The sequence below is a fragment of the Agelaius tricolor genome, unplaced genomic scaffold (genome assembly GCF_023055355.1).
Source record: "Agelaius tricolor isolate 1412-34295 unplaced genomic scaffold, bAgeTri1.0.p SCAF_5, whole genome shotgun sequence".
NCBI classification, from domain to species: Eukaryota; Metazoa; Chordata; class Aves; order Passeriformes; family Icteridae; genus Agelaius; species Agelaius tricolor.
Genome location: NW_027269265.1, coordinates 53495007 through 53510024, shown reverse-complemented (window position 1 = coordinate 53510024; position 15018 = coordinate 53495007). Strand labels below are relative to the sequence as shown.

General features: G+C 70.5%; 5 protein-coding genes across 7 annotated transcripts; 3 read left to right on the top strand and 2 right to left on the bottom strand.

Annotated features, from left to right (window-relative positions):
• The first annotated feature begins 25 nt into the window (after positions 1–25).
• Positions 26–4178, top strand: SMTNL1 (smoothelin like 1). The gene is made up of 9 exons (XM_071428126.1): positions 26–231; positions 482–649; positions 1284–1872; positions 2049–2244; positions 2402–2435; positions 2530–2670; positions 3170–3272; positions 3345–3496; positions 3578–4178. The coding sequence occupies exons 3-9, from the start codon at positions 1300–1302 to the stop codon at positions 3720–3722; spliced, it is 1344 nt and encodes a 447-aa protein (XP_071284227.1). The 5' UTR covers positions 26–231; positions 482–649; positions 1284–1299; the 3' UTR covers positions 3723–4178.
• On the bottom strand, positions 3998–5818 carry UBE2L6 (ubiquitin conjugating enzyme E2 L6). 2 transcript variants are annotated; one of them, XM_071428136.1, is made up of 4 exons: positions 5627–5805; positions 4802–4891; positions 4252–4438; positions 3998–4183 (listed from the first exon to the last, which is right to left on the bottom strand). In XM_071428136.1, exons 1-4 carry the CDS (start codon positions 5651–5653, stop codon positions 4023–4025), a joined length of 465 nt encoding a protein of 154 aa, XP_071284237.1. In that variant the 5' UTR covers positions 5654–5805; the 3' UTR covers positions 3998–4022. The 2 variants fall into 2 exon arrangements, with proteins under 2 accessions (XP_071284237.1, XP_071284238.1); XM_071428137.1 differs by lacking the exon at positions 4802–4891 and having other exon boundaries at positions 5627–5818.
• Positions 4904–9642, top strand: SERPING1 (serpin family G member 1). Of its 2 annotated transcripts, XM_071428117.1 has the most exons (9): positions 4914–5223; positions 5955–6022; positions 6201–6270; positions 6377–7058; positions 7145–7282; positions 7363–7566; positions 7740–7882; positions 8169–8388; positions 8921–9642. In XM_071428117.1, exons 3-9 carry the CDS (start codon positions 6202–6204, stop codon positions 9160–9162), a joined length of 1698 nt encoding a protein of 565 aa, XP_071284218.1. In that variant the 5' UTR covers positions 4914–5223; positions 5955–6022; position 6201; the 3' UTR covers positions 9163–9642. The 2 variants fall into 2 exon arrangements, with proteins under 2 accessions (XP_071284217.1, XP_071284218.1); XM_071428116.1 differs by having other exon boundaries at positions 4904–5223; positions 8169–9052.
• A 146-nt stretch (positions 9643–9788) lies between these two features.
• On the bottom strand, positions 9789–12125 carry YPEL4 (yippee like 4). Its single transcript, XM_071428129.1, has 4 exons — positions 11130–12125; positions 10723–10766; positions 10516–10624; positions 9789–10028 (listed from the first exon to the last, which is right to left on the bottom strand). Exons 1-4 carry the CDS (start codon positions 12123–12125, stop codon positions 9939–9941), a joined length of 1239 nt encoding a protein of 412 aa, XP_071284230.1. The 3' UTR covers positions 9789–9938.
• Positions 12126–12715: 590 nt separating this feature from the next.
• Positions 12716–14828, top strand: CLP1 (cleavage factor polyribonucleotide kinase subunit 1). Its single transcript, XM_071428127.1, has 2 exons — positions 12716–13321; positions 14008–14828. The coding sequence occupies exons 1-2, from the start codon at positions 12716–12718 to the stop codon at positions 14677–14679; spliced, it is 1278 nt and encodes a 425-aa protein (XP_071284228.1). The 3' UTR covers positions 14680–14828.
• The last annotated feature ends 190 nt before the right edge of the window (positions 14829–15018 follow it).

Genomic DNA, 15018 nt, shown 5'->3' with positions numbered 1-15018 from the left:
CAGGAGGAGGCGGGATCAGGGCTGCGCCTCGGTCGCTGATTGGCCCTGCGGAAGGGGCGTGGCAGCGGCGGCGGCCGAGCGGCGGGAGGGGAGCGGCGGAGCGCGCGCTGGGCCCGGCCTTTGCCCTGCAGAGGGCGGGGTCACGGGAAGGGGGCGTGTCCAGGCCGGAGAGGGCGTGGCCACCGCCGGGACCTCACCCGGGCGTGACCGGGGGGCTTCAGGTCCCTCCCTGTATGTCCCCTGTTCCTCGTGTCCCCGGGTCCTCCTGTGTCCCGCCGTCCTGCCCGGGCTGTCCCCGTGTGACCTGTGTCCCCGCGTGTCTGTGCCCCCCTTTGCCCCCGGGAGTCTGCTCCCCCCGCGCTCCCCGTGTCCCCCGTTGTGTGCCCGTGTCCCCGTGGTGTCCCCCGAACACCACCGCGTGTCTGTGTTCCCCACCTCGCCCGTGTTCCTGTGACCCCCAAGTCTCCCTGTCCCTGCCCAGGGTGTCCGTGTCCCCTGTGCCCCTCGGGTCTCACGGCACGGTTCGGTCCCCTCCCCGCGGGCTGCTTTGGGGTGTCGCCGCTGTCCGGGAGGGGCTGTCGGCGCGTTCCCCCTCCCCAGCCGTGCCCGGGTGTCCGGCCCGGCCCCACGCGTGCCCCGCGGGTGGGCGGTGAGTGAAGGCGGCACCTGCCCCCGCCGGGTAAAAATAGCGCCGGGCGGGGGGGCCGGGGCGCAGCAGGGGCGGCGGAGCGGGAACAGCCGGAGGGTACGGGCCGAGGGGCTCGGGGGGCTCCGGGAGCACCGGGGCTACGGGAGCGGCCGGGACGGTGCGGGCTGGGGGGTACCGGGGAGGAGCACCGGAGGGCAGCAGGGGAGACCGGGAAGGGGTTATAGGGGGCCGGCAGTGGGAACGGGAGGGCAGGGAGAAGACATGTGGGGCCGGGAGGGGGACATGGCGGGGCCGGGATGGGATCTGGGTGCTCGGATGGGGACGTGGGGGCAGGAGAGGGTACAGGGGGACTGAGATGGGGCATGAGGGCAGTGGGAGGGTTGGTTTGGGGCTTGGGGGGCTGCAGGAAGACGTGAAGGGGCCGGGCTGTGCTGTTGGGGTGCCGGGATGGGGCATGGGGGGGCCGGAGTGGGGCAACTGGGGTGCCCAACGTAGGAGTGGCAGGGCTGGGGGAGGGCATGGGGACAGGGACAGGGACAGGAGGGGGGTTAGCCGGGTTGGGGGGCTCTAGGGGGCACGGGCAAGCTCACGGCGTCATCGGGGGCACCCCATTGACAGCCCTGTGCCCCTGCAGCAGTGACCGCAGCAACATGGAGGCTCTGGGAGACGCTGAAACCCCCACCTCGGACACCCCCGCTTCGGAAACCCCCATTTCGACAAATCCCGCCGCGAGCACCCCCGCCTCGGACAACGCCACCGCGACCCCCGGCACCCCCACCTCGGACACCCCCACCCCCGGCACCCCCGCCTCGAGTACCCCGACCCCCGGCACCCCCACCCGCGGTAGCCCCACCCCGGACACCCCCACCCCGGACACCCCCACCCCGGACACCCCCTCTGACCCCGCCGCGGGGCCGGGGGAGGGCAGCGGGGAGGCGGCGACTCCCGGGGGTGGGGAGGAGGCTCGGGAAGCGGGGGGCGATGGGGGGGACACGGGGGGCGATGGGGAGGGTACGGGGGGCTCAGGGGGGTGCGCGGGGGGAGAGGCTGCCGGGGATGGCGGGGCAGAAGCGCCCCAGGGTGCCGGGGGCGATGCCGGGGAGGCCGGGGATGGTGCTGGCGATGCCGGGGCAGGGACAGCCGGGGGCACCGGAGGGGGTACCGAGGAGGGTACCGAGGGAAAAGCGGCGCCGGAAGCAGCGGGCAACTCCCAGCGCCGACAGGTGAGGAGGGGTTGGGAGGGAGGTGGCGGCACAGCCAGGGCAGGAGGCGGTGGGGAGGGCAGCTGCGGCACGGATGGGGACAGGGTGAGAGTGCCAGGGCCAGGATGACAGTGCCAGGGACATTGTGTGAGTGACACTGACCGTGCTGGCAGTGCCACCCTGCCTGTTCCTTACAGGAACCCGCTTGGCTTCAGGACGAGGACGACGAGCTGTGGCCTGAGTTCCCTCCCTGCTCGTCCCCAGAGGGGGCCACCAGCCCCACGTCCCCCACGTCCCCTACGTCCCCTATGTCCCCAACGTCCCCCATGTCCCCTACATCTCCCATGTCCCCTACATCCCCTATGTCCCCAGCATCCCCAGTGTCCCCCACAGGTAAGAGCCATTTGGGCAATGGCACTCGAGTGTCCTGGGGTCACTGCTGCCCCACAGTGTCCATCCTCCCCAAGTGAAAGGGCCTTGAGCCCCAGGGGTGCCCAGGGGGGCGTGGGTGCCCTCTTCCAGCCCTCCGACCCCTCCTCTCTCCTTGCAGCTGGCACCGCCAAGGACACGGGGGGCAGCACGAGGTGTGTCCCCACGGGTGGCAGCCCAGTACTCCACGGCAGGGATGGCACCCCACAGCGCCCTGCTCATGGCTGTCCCACCCGTGTGTGCCTGCAGGGCTGCTCCAGCGGGGGGGACACGGGACAAGGCAGCCCCCGGCTCGGCAGGACAGAGGCTGAGGCTGGAGGGGGCCGGGGGACGGCCACGAGTGGGGACCCGGGCACAGGGGCGCAGCGCCATCCTGGAAAAGTTTGGAGGGTGAGGGGGCCTGGCCCCGTGGGGGGCAGGAGGGGCATTGAGGGAATGGGGGACCCCGGGTTTTGGGGGGGCTGTAGGACAGCCAGGGACAGTGGGATGGATGGGCCATGGAGCAGTGGGGGTGTTGGAAGGCCGTGAGGCAATGGGAGGTACAGGGGAAATCGGGGGGCATGGCGGGGGCATGGATCAGTGGGGGTGTTGGTGGGCACAGGGCAATGGGGTCATTGGGAACTGGGGCTCTGTGGGGCAATGGTGGTACAGGGGGGACATGGGGCAAGTAGGGAGGGTATGGGACACAGGGGGTATTGGGGGGCATGGGGCAATGAGGGGTACAGGGAGGAATGGGGGTCCGTAGAGCAGTGGGTGGGGTGGGACAGGCGGGGCTGTGTGACCATGGGGCAGTGGGGGCCCAGAGCCACGGGGCAATGGGGTCACAGAGGGGCTGGGGTCCCCATGAGGGATGGTGGGGTGGGGGATCCCACATCCCAGGTCCCCCCAGGGCTGCCAAGGGCCCAGCCCCACACCTGCGGCGCTCGGGGGGGGCCGCCACGGTCAAGACGATGCTGCTGGAGTGGTGCCGCGCCCGCACCCGCGGGTACCCGGTGAGTGCCGGCGGGGGCGGCGGGAGGGTCCGGGGATGGCCCGGGGGTGGCCTGACCCCGCTGTCTGCGCAGAACGTGGACGTGCAGAACTTCTCGGGGAGCTGGGGCAGTGGCCTGGCCTTCTGTGCCCTCCTGCACAGCTTCTTCCCCGACGCCTTCGACTTCGCCGCCCTGGAGCCCAACGCCCGCCGGGACAACTTCGCCCTGGCCTTCGCCACCGCCGAGTGCGTGAGCGCAGCGCCGGCCCCTCGGTCCCGCCGGCCACCCCCGGCCGGTGCCGGTGACCGCTGTGTCCCTTCCCGCAGGGAGCGGGCGGGCTGTGCCCCGCTGCTGGAGGTGGAGGACATGGTGCGGCTGCCGGTGCCCGACGCCAAGTGCGTGTACACGTACGTGCAGGAGCTGTACCGCTGCCTGGTGGCCAAGGGGCTCGTCAAGACCAAGAAGCGCTGAGAGAGGGAGGGACCCCCACAGCACCCCAGCTGTGCCATCCCCCTCCTCGTCCCCTGCTCTGTCCCCCAGCAGTAAAGGCCGTGGTTCCAGGCGGTGGTGGCCTCGTCACTGGAGGGAGGAATGCTGGCACCAAGCGAGTGTCTGGGCACTGTCACCAGGCTGGGACACAGCCCTGGCTCTGCCACCAGGAGGGTGACATTCCCCAGGGCTGGCACGTGGGGGGCAGCGACTCCCGGAGCCCCCCACCCTCCCAGTGAGGCACCACGGAGCCGGAGCAGGTGATGGAGAGAATTTATTGCCTCATGTGCGGGGGTCGGGGCGCGGCTCGGCGTGGAGCCGGGTGTGCTCCTCTGCCCGGCGCCGGAACTCCTCGGGGCGCTCCTGCAGCTCCCGGGCCACGTCCGGCCGCAGCAGCCGCCGCGGGTCTGGGCTGTCCAGCTGCAGCAGCAGGTCCTGGAGCACTGCAGAGGCACGGGGCTCAGAGGGGCGCCCACCCCCTGCGCCGTGTCCCTGTCCCCGCCGTGCCCACCTTGGATGGCGCGGGTGGCGGGCTCCCAGTGCCCGTGGGTGGTGAGGGGCTGGCAGACGCGGCCCTCGAGGTCCACGCTGGGGTGGTAGATGGGCGTGCGGAGGGTGGCGCAGGGCGGCTCCAGCGGGTGGTTGGGGGAGAAGGTCAGCTCGAAGCGGAAGGCGCCCGTGTTGTATGGGGGGTTGTTCTGCCGGGATATGGGGGCACCTCAGCCCCCTCTGCCGCAGCGTCCATCGTGGGGGGGAGGACCTGTCCAGCCCTGATACCCAGTGCCCCCCGTAGAGACTCCCCTGTGCCAGCCCGAGCCCCTCAGGAGGGGAATCTCCACCCAGTGTCCCCAGCCCAGGACCCGCAACGTCCTCAGAGGGGCCCTCCCCAGTTCTGTCCTGCGGAGACCCTCACTCAGTGAGACAGCCCCGTCCCAAGGGTCACCCCCGCTCCCTCCCATGTCCCCAGGGCACATCATTCCTCAAGCCCGCATGTCCCCCACGGCCCCTGCTCCCCAGGACCCCCCGTGCCCCCCGTCCCCCCGTGCCCTCTCCCCACGCACGGGCAGCAGGAGGCCCCCCCAGCGCCGCACGTTCCCGTCCAGCGGCCGCACGTCACGGACCCCCTCCCAGCGCCGCGCCTCCTCCAGCTCCTGCGGGAAGGGGTGGGGCAGGTGTGGGCGGAGGTGTGTCCCCACAGACCCCTCCATAGGGTAATCCTCCTCCCGGGACCCCCTCTCTGGGCGGGGCCGCCTGCAGACCCCGCCTTAATAGACAGGGTTTATTTACCGGGCACACTTTTATGGACGGGGCCGGAATTCTGGACACACCCCTGGGCGGGGCCGCCCCGCCGGGGAAACGAAACTGAAACGTGCCGGGGTATTTGTCACCCCCGCACCGGAGACCCCGCACCCCGGTACTGCTTCCCTCGCACCCCGCCACCGGGACCCCCGGCACGGACACCCGCCGCACTGCTTCTCCCCGGTACCGGGACCCCCTCACCGGGCGTTGACACCCCTCAGCACGGCTTCTCTCGCACCCCGGCACCGGGACCCCTTTACCGGCACTGACACCCCCAGCACCGCCTCTCCCCGGTACCGGGACGCCCGCCCCGGCACTGACACCCCCCGCACTGCCTCTGCCCGGTACCGGGACCCCCTCACCGGGCGCTGACACCCCTAGCACCGCCTCTCCCGCACCCCGGCACCGGTATCCCCGTACTGGCACTAACACTCCCCAGAACCCCCTCTCGCACCCCGGTACCGGGACCCGCGCACCGCGAGTTCGGCTGCCCCCGGTCCCCGCTCCGGTACGGACACCAGGACCCCCGCGCCGGTACCGCAGCGGCACCGGAGTCCTGGTCCCGTCCCGGTGCCCCCGGTGCCCACCTTGGCGATCCGCCCGGCCATGGTCATCGGTGCCCGGTGCCACGGGGATGGGCTCCGTGGGGTCACGCCTCCGGGCGGGCGGGACGAGGTTCTACGGCCGCGCCCCCGGCACGGGTGGGTGGGGACGGATGGGCCGGGGGCGGAGGGCGACCCCCGTCACCGCGGGGGCTCCCAGGGATGACAGAGAGCCAGCAACCTGCGCAGACGAGCGGCTGACGGGAGCAAAACGGGGGGCCGCATCCTGGCTGCCTCCGCACCCCCGTGCCCGCCCCCGCATTACCGGCCGTGCCCGGCTGATTTACGGGAACCTCCTTAATTTTTAACCACGCAGGGTCGGAGCCGGCCAGATCTCCCGGCGTCGCTGGACACGCAGGGACCGACCCGCCGGGCACCCAGGTGGGACCGGGGCGCTGCCGCCTCCCGCCCCCCACAGCCCGTCCAAAGGGGGGGACAGAGCGGGGGCACCCCGGGTGGGGCTGCGCGGGGTAGGGGTACGGGGGTGCAGGGAGTGGGGTGCGGGGTGCCGGGGTGGGGGATGCTGGGTGTCTGTCCTTGACCTGTGCCCTCCCACCAGCATGGCCATCAAGACACCCTGGCTGCCTCTGGCATGGCTAGTGGCCACAGCCGCGGTCACTGTCACCCCGGTAAGTGTGGCTCAGGGACACGGGCTTCCTGTGCCCGACACCCCTCCTCATCTGAGTCCCCCACCCGGGTGCCCCATGCCCCCCTCACACAAATCCCTGTGCCCAGGTGCTCGCTCAGGAGGCCTCTCCCAGCTGGATGCCACTGCTCAGAGAGACCCCGACACCTCCTGTGCCCCCTGTGCCCCCCGCTCGTACCCCGGCTCCCTCGCAGGACGTGCTGCCCACCCCCAGCACTCACCCCGAGGGACTGCCGGGCTGGGGTGTCACAGATGTGACAGCGCCGGAGGGGGCACTGGAGGAGCTGCACACCGCAGCCAATGGCTGGAGTGTCACAGATGTCCCCAGCCCCGCAGCGCCGGAGTGGGCACTGGAGGGGCTGCACACCGCAGCCAATGGCTGGGGTGTCACAGATGGCCCCAGCCTCAGCCCCGCAGCGCCGGAGTGGGCACTGGAGGAGCTGGACACTGCAGCCAATGGCTGGGGTGTCACAGATGTCCCCAGCCCCAGCCCTGCAGCGCCGGAGTGGGCACTGGAAGAGCTGGACACCGCAGCCCATGGCACCACGGCAGTGCCCACGCCCGGCACCAGCGCCCCGCCGTGCCCTGGGGATGAGGAGCCGACCGACACCTGCGGGAAGCCCACGAGGGAGCAGCGGGCTGCCGTGGCCGAGGCTCTGGGCACCTTTGCCCTCCACTTCTACCAGCGCATGGCAGAGCAGGCCGAACCCAACGCCAACCTACTCTTTTCCCCCATCAACGTCGCCACGGGGCTCTCGCACCTGCTGCTGGGTGAGGGGCTGCCCTTGAGCACCAGCGCCGCCGTGTCGCCGCTGTCCCAGCCGGGGCACCGAGCCGAGCTTCCCCTCTGCCCGCAGGCGCCCGCGGAGAAACCCAGGAGCGTCTGGCCGCCCTCCTGGCGTACCCGCAGGAGCTGCACTGCGTGCACGGCGCCCTGCAGCAGCTGGCCAGCACGCCAGGCCTCTTCTCGGCCGCCCAGATCTTCCACCACCCAGGTGAGGCGGGCACCGGGTGCCGGTGGGGCGCCGCTGCCCGCCGGGCACCCGGGCTGACCCTGGACCGTGCCGCCGCACAGAGCTGCAGATCCGGCCCCGCTTCCTCAATGACTCCCTGCGCTTCTACGGCGCCCGCCCGTACGCCCTGAGCGGCAACGAGAGCCTGGACCTGCAGCGCATCAACGCCTGGGTGCGGGAGGCCAGCAAGGGGCTGCTGCCCTCGCTGCTTTCCGCGCTGCCCCCCGAGCCCAGCCTGCTGCTGCTCAGCGCCGTCCACCTGCGCGGTACGGTCCCGCCACCCGCCATCCCGCGGGCATCCCCCGGGCATCCCCCGGGACATGCTCCCTGGCATCCCCCGGGCATCCCCCGGCATCCACGGGGCGCGGGGGTGAGGCCACTACGTGCGGCCCCCCCCGGTGCTCCCCGGTGCCCCAGCCACGGTGCCGTGTCCCCGCAGCCGCCTGGCGCACGCCTCTGGACCGCAAGAAGACGGTGCTGTTGCCCTTCCTGCGGCCCGGGCAGCGCCCCCGCAAGGTGCCCACCATGACCAGCGCCAAGTACCCGGTGGCCTCCTTCACCGACTCCCGCCTGCGGGTCCAGGTAGCCCCAGCGGGTGCTGGGGGTCTGGGGGGTCGCTGCTGGGGGGATAATGGCATGATGTCACTCCAGTGGCACTAAGGAGGAGCGCCAGGCTGTGATATAACTCCTGCGGCACTCGGGGAGGATGCCAGGCTGATGTCATGCCCTGGCACTGAAAGGGGCACAGGCTGTGACCTCACTCCCCTGGGACTTTGAGGGACGCCAGACTGGCACCTCTCTGGTGGCACCGTGGGGGTGCCGGTCCCTGGGGTCTCACAGTGGCCCTCAGTGAGGGTCTGCCCCACAGGTGGGGCGGCTGGAGCTGCACGGGGGGCTGAGCCTCGTGGTGCTGATGCCGCGGGAGCCCCTGGAGCCTCTGGAGAGCCTGGAGCGGGCGCTGGACCCCGCCACCTTCCTGGCGCTGCTGCGGCGGGCGGCCCGCACCCCGCCCCGGGCCACCGCCCTGTCCCTGCCCCGCCTGCGCCTCGACCTCGCCCTGGACGTGGTGCCTCTGGTCCACGACATGGGTAAGGACACCTCTGGTGGCACCACAGGGGCTGGCTGGGCCGCGGGGTCACATCGCTCCCGGTGCGGTGACCTTCCTCCCTGCGGGACCTCACGGGCCCCTCCCCTCCCCCGGGGGCCACTTTCCCCAGGGTCCCCAAAGGCCACAATGTCCCCGGTATCCCCTGAGACCCCCCCGACTCCCGTGTCCCTGGCGTCCCCCATGTCCCCAGTGCCCCGGATGTGCCCCGCTCCCCCCAGCGCCCCTAAATGTCCCCTTACATCCCAGTATCCCCAAATTATCCCCAGCGGCCCGAACATCCCCGATCTCCCCAGTGTTCCTCAATCCCTGAGTGTCCCCTGGCGCCCCCCAGTGTCCCCGCTGTGTCCCCGCCGTGTCTCCTCTGTCCCCACTGTCCTTCGTGTCCCTGCGTCTCCATGTCCCCGTCCCTCCGGTTTTCTCCTGACCCCCCGTGCCCCCGGGTCCCCTCGGTGTCCCCTCGGCCCCCGCTGCCCCCGTGTTCCGCGGGAGTGGCGCTGAGGCCGGTGCCGCAGATTTCGGGCTGTTCCTGGACGCGGAGCTGTGCGGGCTGGCGCGGGGCCCGGCCGTGGTGGACACGGCGCGGCACCGGGCGGTGCTGGCGCTGGACGAGGCCGGCGTGGAGGCGGCGGCGGCCATGGCCACCTCGGTGGCGCGCTCGGCCCTGGTGCTGGAGGCCCTGCGCCCCTTCCTCTTCGTCCTCTGGCACGACACCGGCAACTTCCCCGTCTTCATGGGCCGTCTCAGCGACCCCTAGCCCTGACTCTGCTCCTCCTGTCCCTGTCGTCCCTCCTCCCATCCCTCCATCCTTCCCCTCCCGCCTCCTCCTCTCCCTCCTCCCTCCATCCCTGCCTCCTCCTCTCCCTGCTTCCCTCCTTCCCTCCTTCCCTCTCTCCTTTACCCCTTTCCTCTCTCTCTCTTCCCATCCTTCCTTCACTTGTCCCTCCTCCCTCCCTCCCTTCATCCCTTCCTCCCTCCGTCCTTCTTCTCTCTGCATCCCTTGTCCCTTGCTCCTCTCCTCTCCTCTCCTCTCCTCTCCTCTCCTCTCCTCTCCTCTCCTCTCCTCTCCTCTCCTCTCCTCTCCTCTCCTCTCCTCTCCTCTCCTCTCCTCTCCTCTCCCTTCACACTTCCCAGGGCACCGGGGGGGGGGGGGGGGGGGTCCTGGCCCTCCCGTACCTCAGTTTCCCCGCCAGCTCGGGGTCCCAATAAATGCACTAACTACCTCCTGCCTCCTGCGTGTGAGGAGGGGAAGGGACAGGCTGGGGCCACCAGGGACCCCGCTCTGTGCCAGGCTGTGTGCTAGGCTGTGTGCCAGGCTGTGTGCCGGGTGGTGGCAGCGCGGGGGGGGGGGGGGGGGGGCAGGTGACAACGAGAACCTTCCTAAAAAAAAAGCGCCTTTATTGCCCTAGAAAAGCCCCACGACCCCCGCGGCTGGTGCCACCCGGGGGCCGCCGGGGGGCACAGCGAAGGTGCCAAGGAGAGGGTGACCCAGCGCCCCTCCCGGTGCCCCCCAGTCCCAGCCGCGGCCCCGCCTCAATCCCAGCCGTTCTCCTTCACCATGTGCGACATCTCGATGATGAACTTCCCCTCCTTGTACTTCTGGCTGCTCTCGAACGCCTGCTCCTGGGGGAGGGGACGACGACACAGTGTCACCCCCCTGTGTCCCCACAGGCACTGCCTTGGGGGTGTCCTCAGCGAAGGGTTGGGGTGCCCGGAGGTGCCCGGGGTAGGAATTGGAGTGCCCAGAGCAGGGATTGGGGTGCCCAGGGATACCCATGGAAAGGGTTGGGAGGCCAGGACAGGGATTGGGGTGCCCAGAGCAGGATTTGGGGTGCCCAGGGATGCCCATGGAAAGGGTTGGGATGCCACGGCAGGATTTGGGGTGCCCAGGGATGCCCATGGAAAGGGTTGGGATGCCAGGGCAGGGTTTGGGGTGCCCAGAGCAGGGATTGGGGTGCCCAGGGATAACCATGGAAAGGGTTGGGGTGCCCAGAGCAGGGTTTGGGGTGCCCAGGGATGCCCATGGATAGGGTTGGGGTGCCCAGGGCAGGGGTTGTGGCCCCCGGGCAGTGCCCGCAGCAGGTGGGGGTCCCAGCTGGGGAGCACTCACGTATTTCCAGCCCAGGGTGGTGTTGCAGCTCTGGCAGAAGATGTCGGCCACCGAGTGCAGCCCCGTCAGCAGCAGGCGCTGCTCGGCCGGCCCGCAGCCCACGTTCACCCTGCACCGAGAGCGGGGCTCCCACCGGCTCGGCACGCCCGGCCCGGGCACCCCCGGGCTCCCCCTCCCACTGCCATCCCCGGTGCCCCCGGTACTCACACGGAGTTGAACAGGTAGGCACGGCCGTGGCTACCCTGGAAGGACTGTGGGGACACGGCCGGTGTCACCGGTGGGGCCCCCACATCCCCCGGCACCCCTCCCTCCATGTCCTGCTCCCATCCCGCTGCACTGCCACCGGCCTGGGGACACCGCGGGGGACACCTGCCAGCCCGGAGACACCGAGGGGGACACGGCCACCTCCGTGGGAGCCATACGGGTCACCTGCCACCGCCAGCACACCGCGCCGTGGCAGGGCGGGGGGGAGGATGCTTCAAACTCAGCACTCTGGGGACACGGCGAGGGGACACCCGCTGTCCTAGGACACCCCGGGGACGCGGCGAGGGGGACTCCCGCTGTCGCAGCAGACGAGGGACGGCGCCCACCCGGCCCGGGGGTGGCGGTGGCACCTTGGAGATGAGCTCCTCGTGGCGGGCCAGGTGCGCCCGGCAGTGCACGCAGCTGTAGGTGCGGTGCGAGCGCGGCAGGTAACTGCGGAAGGTGCGCGGCGGCAGGCGGGCGGCGGGCGGCAGGCGGCGGCGGGCCGGGCCCGGGGGCGGCATCGCCGGGGGCAGCGCCCCGGGGGGCACCGCGCAGCCCCCGCACAGCCGCTCGCACGGGAAGCAGCGCAGCAGCGCGCCCAGAGCCGCCGTCCCGCCCGGCCGGGCTCGGGGGGCTCCGCCGGGGCCCCCCGGCAGAAGGAGGCGGAAAAGGGGGGCGGCCTGCGGAGGGGGAAGGGGGGCGGTGAGGGGGGACCCCTCCTCAGCCTCCCAGGCGTGGGCGCTCCGCGAACGGAGCCGGCTGAGAGCGGGCGGAGTGACACCGGACAGCGGGGACACCGGGACAGCCGGGGGGGCACCGGAACTGGGGGCGGGGGGGAGTCCCAGGATGGGTCTGGGGTCTCTTCTCGAAGCGTGGGGGAGTCCCCGGGGAGGTGATGGGGGTCCTGAGGGGGAGAACTGCGTGTACCGGGCGGGGGGAATGGGGAACCGAGGGAAGGATGGAGGGAGTCCCGACGGGAGATGGTGGGGGTCCTCACGGGGGTGATGCGATGAGGGGGGTCCCAAAGGGCCGGTTGGGGGTCCCGGGAGGGGTGCGGGGGTTACCGGGAGGCGGGAGGGTGCCGGGGGGGATGTTTGCGGTGGCGGTGAAGGAGGACAGGGATGTCGCTGTGTGTGGGGGGGCAATGTCAGGAGCGCTGCGGGACACGACGGGGGCTCGGTGGGGCTGTGGGGGTCTCGGGGGGACACGATGGGGGGGTACCGGGTTCCGTGGCTTCCCGGGGGCCGGGGCCGCTCACCGCCCGCCGCTGTCCCCGCCGCCGCTGCTGCTGTCGCCGCTGTCCCCGGGGCGGGCGCGGGGGGGCCCTGCGTGCCCGGGAGCCGCATCACGGCACCGTGACTCATCCCGCGGCCGTGACATCACCGCCCGCCACCGCCGCCGTGACGTCGCCGCATGGCCCTCCGACGTCAGCCCGGCCGCCGGGGATGCTCTGCGACCCCCGGGGCACCTCCCGCTCCCTCATGGCCCCCCACATTCCCATGGATACCCCGTCCCTCCAGACCCCGTGTCCCTTGTGTCCCCCCGTGTCCCCGTGTTCTGCCTTGTTCCCAGTGTCCCTCCGTGTGCCCCTGTCCCCTCATGTCGCTCGTGTCCCCCCTGTCAGATGTAAATCAGGCGGGGCGGGCGGGACTGCGTGTAAATGTCGTGCGAACGTCATGCAAACGATCCCGGGACTCATCCCGAGGGATCGGGGGAGGGGGAAGAGGGGGAGCCCCACTGTGATGAGATGCAAACTCGAGGAGGGGCCGCGGGTGATATGCAAATGAGATGCAAACCAGTCGCAAGAACCTGACAGGACACTCCTCTCCCCACGTGACCCGGGAATCCCACGTGACCCGGGCCACCGGCGCTCCCGGCGCACATCTCTGACGTCACTTCCGTCGCGGCCGCGGCGGCCGGGGGACACCGGGCCCGGGATCCCCGCGTCGCCGTCATGGCGGACGACGGCGGCGAGGAGAAAAAGCAGGTGGCCAAGTTCGAGCTGGAGCGGGAGACGGAGCTGCGGTTCGAGGTGGAGGCGGGGCAGACGGTGCAGCTGGAGCTGCTGACCGGCATGGCCGAGGTGTTCGGCACCGAGCTCACCCGCAACAAGAAGTTCACGTTCGACGCGGGCGCCAAGGTGGCCGTGTTCACGTGGCACGGCTGCACCGTGCAGCTCAGCGGCCGCACCGAGGTGGCCTACGTGTCGCGGGACACGCCGATGCTGCTGTACCTGAACACGCACACGGCGCTGGAGCAGATGCGGCGCCAGGCCGAGCGGGAGGACGAGCGCGGGCCCCGCGTCATGGTGGTGGGGCCCACCGACGTGGGCAAGACCACCGTGTGCCGCCTGCTGCTCAACTACGCCGTGCGCCTGGGCCGCCGGCCCACCTTCGTGGAGCTAGACGTGGGGCAGGGCTCGGTGTCCATCCCCGGCACCATGGGCGCGCTGTACATCGAGCGCCCGGCCGATGTGGAGGAGGGCTTCTCCCTGCAGGCTCCCCTCGTCTACCACTTCGGCTCCACCACGCCCGGCACCAACATCAAGCTCTACAACAAGGTGAGCACGGCGGGCTCGGCCCCACTTGGGTCTGGCCCTGGAGTTCCCTGGGCTTTCCCTGCGGGGTGACTGAATCCCCGGGTGCTGTCTGGGGACAGCAGAACGTGGTTTAAAAACAGCCTCGTGCACGGCCAGTCACCCCTTCCCAGCTATGGGATGAGATAGGGGGACATGAAGTTGATGAAGGGAGCTGGAACACCTCCCCTATGGAGACGGGCTGGGAGAGGTGGGGCAGTTCAGCCTGGAGGAGGAAAGTTTGTGCCCTGTCCTCAGAGCAGCCTTCTCCATCCTGAGGGCCTACGGGGAATCTGGAGAGGGATTCTTGTCAGGATCTGGAGCGATAGGGTGGGGTGGAATGGGTTCACGGTGAAAGGAGAAGTTTAGGCTGGATATTGGGGAGAAATTCTTTTAGTGTGAGGACAGTAAAGCCCTTCAGGGTTGCCCAGAGAGGCTGTGGATGCCCCATCCCTGGAACTGCCCCAGGCCAGGCTGGATGGGGCTTGGAGGAACCTGGGCTGGTGGAAGGTGTCCCTGCCATAGGGAACTGGATGGGCTTTAACATTTATTCCAAGCCAGACCATTCCACAATTTTGGGTGGCTGCCCAGAATGGAGGCTTTGAGGGTTCTGAAGGAGCTGGGGACAGCGTGGGGACACAGGTGCCTGGGTGTGACCCCTCCTCCCGCAGATCACGTCGTGCCTGGCCGACGTCTTCAACCAGCGCTGCGAGGTGAACCGGCGGGCGTCGGTGAGCGGCTGCGTCATCAACACCTGCGGCTGGGTCAAGAGCTCGGGCTACCAGGCGCTGGTGCACGCCGCCTCCGCCTTCGAGGTGGACGTGGTGGTGGTGCTGGACCAGGAGCGCCTCTACAATGAGCTCAAGCGGGATCTGCCCCACTTTGTGCGCACCGTGCTGCTGCCCAAGTCCGGCGGCGTGGTGGAGCGCTCCAAGGACTTCCGCCGAGAGTGCCGGGACGAGCGCATTCGCGAGTACTTCTACGGCTTCCGTGGCTGCTTCTACCCCCACGCCTTCGACGTCAAGTTCTCCGACGTCAAGATCTACAAGGTGGGCGCTCCCACCATCCCGGACTCGTGCCTGCCGCTGGGAATGTCGCAGGAGGACAACCAGCTGAAGCTGGTGCCGGTGACGCCGGGGCGGGACATGGTGCACCACCTGCTGAGTGTCAGCACCGCCGACAGCCCCGATGACAACATCTCCGAGACCAGTGTGGCCGGCTTCATCGTGGTCACCGGCGTGGATCTGGAGCGCCAGGTCTTCACCGTGCTGTCCCCAGCCCCGCGCCCCCTCCCCAAGAACTTCCTGCTCATCATGGACATTCGCTTCATGGACCTCAAGTAGGGGAAGGGCGGGATGTGCCTTCCTCCTCCTGTTCCTCCTCCTCCCTGTGCCCCCTCCTTATCTCCCCCAGCGCGGTGTGAGCCTGGTGCAGCACCCGCCCTTGGGTTTTATACTTTTTGTACGATTTGCTATTAAATCTGGAAGCCTTTGCCGGTGGTGAGCGTTTGCTGAGAGTGGTGGGTCCCCGAGGGGAGCGGAGATTGCCGGCCCCGGGCTCCCCCCGCTCCCGGAGTGCGCAGCGCCCGGTCCCGTCCACCCCCTCCGGCCCCCGGTGTGGTACGGTCTGCGCACGCGCTGAGCCTCCGGCCGTGGCCCCGCCCACCGCGGCGTGAGCGCGCA